Source organism: Cantharellus anzutake, assembly GCF_015039405.1.
Source record: "Cantharellus anzutake strain C23 chromosome Unknown EI90scaffold_114, whole genome shotgun sequence".
Taxonomy (NCBI): Eukaryota; Fungi; Basidiomycota; class Agaricomycetes; order Cantharellales; family Hydnaceae; genus Cantharellus; species Cantharellus anzutake.
The window spans coordinates 135,655-139,843 of NW_024067064.1; the positions used below are offsets into that span (position 1 = coordinate 135,655).

The 4,189-nt window shown below is 50.3% G+C and overlaps 1 protein-coding gene across 1 annotated transcript; it reads left to right on the top strand.

Moving 5' to 3' along the window:
• Nucleotides 1–213: 213 nt before the first annotated feature.
• Nucleotides 214–2,052, top strand: EI90DRAFT_3134167 (uncharacterized protein; the record flags this gene model as incomplete). The annotated part of the gene is made up of 5 exons (XM_039064640.1): nt 214–561; nt 1,072–1,165; nt 1,259–1,473; nt 1,520–1,709; nt 1,784–2,052. The coding sequence occupies 5 exons, from the start codon at nt 214–216 to the stop codon at nt 2,050–2,052; spliced, it is 1,116 nt and encodes a 371-aa protein (XP_038909266.1).
• Nucleotides 2,053–4,189: the final 2,137 nt, after the last annotated feature.

Here is a 4,189-nt window from a genome sequence, read left to right on the forward strand (position 1 = left end):
TAAACGTGTCCCTGAGAGTGCCATTCCGGCTGCCAGCCTCCCACTGGCCACCACCAACAGTTGCATGGAAATCATGGATGCGGGCTCGAATGGATCAGACTCCACTGCAGAAGCAGTGTCTGGCCTGACCAAGGGGAAAGATGCATGAGAGAGGCGGGTGGTAAGGAGCCTCAGCTGGGGGCAGGAATTGGAGGGACTCATTTGGAATGGACGATGCCGGACCCATTGAGGGTCATCGTGGATCAAACTTCTGTGCATACGAACATGGCAGATAACAAGGCACTTGATGGTCTGCAAAAAAGGGCCACAATGCCAATGAGTGCGTTCCACCCAGCAAAAGCCACCACCACCATGTCCACCGACTCACCTGGTACCACTTCCTCAGCCTTATCACCCAGTTCAAACACGTCTCCAACTGACAGCAATGGCCATCATGCTGATCCCACAGTTCCAGCCACATCTTCGCACCAAGCTGAACTTGAGTCTCTTGGAGGAACTGAGCTCCTCCGAGCGAAACCTAGACGAGCTTTCAGGCCTACCGATGACAAGTGGAACAGCAATGTCAATGTCATCATATGCTGGATTGTCCACATACCTTACACCAACTGACATTCAGGATATTATTCGGTTTGCAGATGCATGCAACTTCAATGAGGACCTTTTTCACAGCGTGTTGAAGTCACACTTCCACTGCAGTGAAGAGGATAGCCACCTACTTGTTGGTTTAGCTGCAGCAGGGCGATGCAACACCTAATGGATGGGTGGATGCCAGGTCTGCCACTCCTATTAAATACAAAAGACCGTGAATATGTATTTAACAAAATTTTTTTTTCTAAATGGGTCACTGAAAATGGAAAAATAGACAACTATTTACCTCTGTTTGGGTAGCATTCCGCAGGTCCTACTCAAACTTCAACGCTGCTAAAGAGAAAAGAAAAGGAACTAGTTTGAGAAGTGTTCAACAAACGAGTTCTCGAACTGAAACATACCTTCAATGCTCAAGTAGACAATATTGCCTTGGAGTTCTCTGGGAACGGAGCTTGCTATTCATGTAGTCAGATTCGCAGCCAGATCATCTATAACCTTGCTGCACCTACAAAAACACGTAAGCCCATGCTACCTAATGCCTGGGCACATGCCAAGGCTCAGGCAGATCGTAAGAGAGGTATGTGGCATTGTCAGCGAAACGAATTACAAACAAAAACTAACTAGAACCACTCACAAGCATGAGAACTCCCGGATATTCCATATTCACAAGAGTACCTTGAAATCCTTGATGATATCAATGAGAACAGAATCACATACGAAGACATCGAGAGCCAAATGACATCAACAGAGGAACATTATGCAAGGATCCTTCTAGAGGGTGTGTCCGTCAAAAGGGAAAACCGAATGGTGAAACAGAAAGTCCCCTCACCTGAGTTGTCCGTGGGCTGCATGACATTCCATGCTAGAAGTCAGCTAATCCAAGTTGTAAGTGAGAGGCATAAACATTACTATCAAAACTGACAAACTGTAGGCAGAGAGAATTCATGAAGCGTGTGGTGTCGAGGTGTTGATCATGATGACAAAGGGAAATAATGAGGACATTTTCGCACCTGTTTTGTGGGGAACACCCAAAGCAATGGACTTTTGGTGTGGTGTGCTCAAGATAGATATGATGGAGAACATACGTCTTGTGGAGGGATATTGCGTCAACACTCTGAAGGGTAAGTGTTACGGGAATGGGTTCCGGGGAACCCAACCTGAGCCGTTCTGCTCACGGACAGAGGTGGCTGCGTAGCCGTTGAAGGGAGAGCAGGGGATTTGAGACCGGGTGTACTAACGGTAACTTGGCGCTCTGAGGAGCGTACCGGCAGCGGGTATAATGGGGGCTCCTTGAGGGAGCCACCTAACAGTTGGCTAGCGGCAACTTGGCGCTCCAAGGAGCGTACCGGCAGTGGGTATAATGGGGACTCCTTGAGGGAGCCATCTAACAGTTGGCTAGCGGTGACTTGGCACTCATGTGAGCGTACCGGTAGCGTGGGTGGTTGGCACTCCTTGAGGGAGTAGCCCAGTGGTTGTCTATCGGTTACTTGGCGCTCAAGGGAGCGTACTGGTAGCGGGATTTGTTGGGACAGACAGGTTGGTTGACCAGTGCACGGTAGTGGTGACCGTGGGAATTTGGGCCTGCGGGTACGTGGCCAGGCATCCTGGGGCTGCCTGGGTCACTTCTCCCTCCCAAGAAGGGAGGAAGGGTTGTAGGACCCAGTAGGGTACTACAGGAAGGATAGGAATAGGAGCTCAACCACCCAGTGGGGGGGTGGGAGCGGGAAGAGTGAGGTCCGGTGTCTGAGCACTCACCGGGCCGATGAGGTTTTCTCAGATTGTAAGAATATCGATGTAGACATTGATATGGACCAATTCAGATGTTACAGAGAAGGCTTACAGTGGTGGCACAATGGTGTGGCAGTTACAATCGTGGTACAAGGTTTTGTGGGTTATGTATTCAATGAAGAAAACCTCTTTCGGCATTTGCCTTTACATGTCATATGACTAGTTTATATCTAATATAAAAGTTGTAATGGTCAAGGGAAGTCCCTTGAAATTCAACAATTCCCCCAGCCAGCACCAAAACCCAGTGGGAAAGCTTGGCATGGGGTTTGGGTAGAGAAATAGGGGAAAACAATAAGGAGGCATACCTGGTTCTACTTGCTTGTAACCATGGACCATAAGATTCTGGTCCATTCCTATAACAGTAAGTCTCGCATGAGGAAAGTACCCCAGCTGTTCATGGGGGGGGGGGGTCTTGAAGGTGTCATCACAAAGTATCAGGCTCAAGTGGGAGCGTTGTGCTGTGAGGTAGCAGAGTATGCGAGAACAGGGCTTCATAAGTGGCAATGTCCCGATGAAAACTCAGAATCACGACTGACAAAAGCAGGTGGAATTACTGGAAAGCCCCACCTGTCAATGGAGTGGATACCAAAGAACTACCTGAAACTTACGATTAGTCATGGGGTCGCAATCGATATAGAGCACTTGTCAGGGCACACCCACCTGACCCCACTCCACCCGGTCTGACCCCACCCGATCCCACTACCCTCACCCGATGCCCCCATCCTCCCCCCTCCTTTCTCTCCTTCTTCCTTTCCCTTTTCCTCCTCTTTCTTCTTTCCTTTCTTTCCCCTTCTTTCCTTTTCTACTACATGGACGACTTCCTTGCTCGATGTACCATTAACCAGGCTGCGCAACACGCCCGGACCCGGACACACCGGGTGATGCCCTACACACCGGATGCTCCTGAGACCTCTTACGGAGATACCTGGGCGGACACGGCTGTGCACGTAGATGACGTGGCACTCCCCACATGACCTCCAACCGCATGTACATAAACACAGCCTAAGTGGGAACTGAGAAGTAACCTTCTTCTCACACTTCCCACTTTAGGCAAGTAGCTTACATTCCCCTGCTAATAATAATAACACACTTCCCACTTTAATCTAAGTGGCCAGGGACCCTTGCCTGCTCCGGGCCCGTTGTTACGCACACCTGCGCTGCACCCTACCGGGCCCTCAGCCCCGGGCGACATACCCGGACGCTCTCGACCCCGGGTCGGTCCCTGACAGCACTATCCAGGTGGGATATTGCAGGAGCCAAAAACTGCGAATCTTCAGCACCTGCAAGAGGTTGTCAAGGGATGGAAAACAAATCAAATTAAGTGGGTGAGACTTGGTGAAGAAGAGCACAAGGACCAGCGAAAGCAGTTAGCTGAGCTGTCAACAAGTGCCCCAGACAAGAATCAGTCTCCTTCAACTGGTAGTAGCAATATGCCACACACCTTGTAAGCTGTCCATCATTCACCATGCAATTGCCCAACCCGCCAGACAACCATCTCCCTTATTTTGTTATCAATGCACACCTTTTACTCACCATCTGCAACCTGATATGGTTAGAGAGGCTTTGTCACCAGCTGTCAGGGCACGCCCGCCTGACCCGGCCCCACCTAACCCAGTGCCCCACCATCCACTCCTCCCGACCTCCCCCCTCTTCCCCTTTTCTCCCTTCCCTTTCTTCTTCTCCTTCTTTTCTATTCTCTCTCCTCTTTATTCCTTTCTTATCACATGGACGACTTCCTTTGTATCAATGTACCATTGACCCGGCTGCAGTGTAACGCGCCCGAACCCGGACACACCGGACGACCCCCCGCACA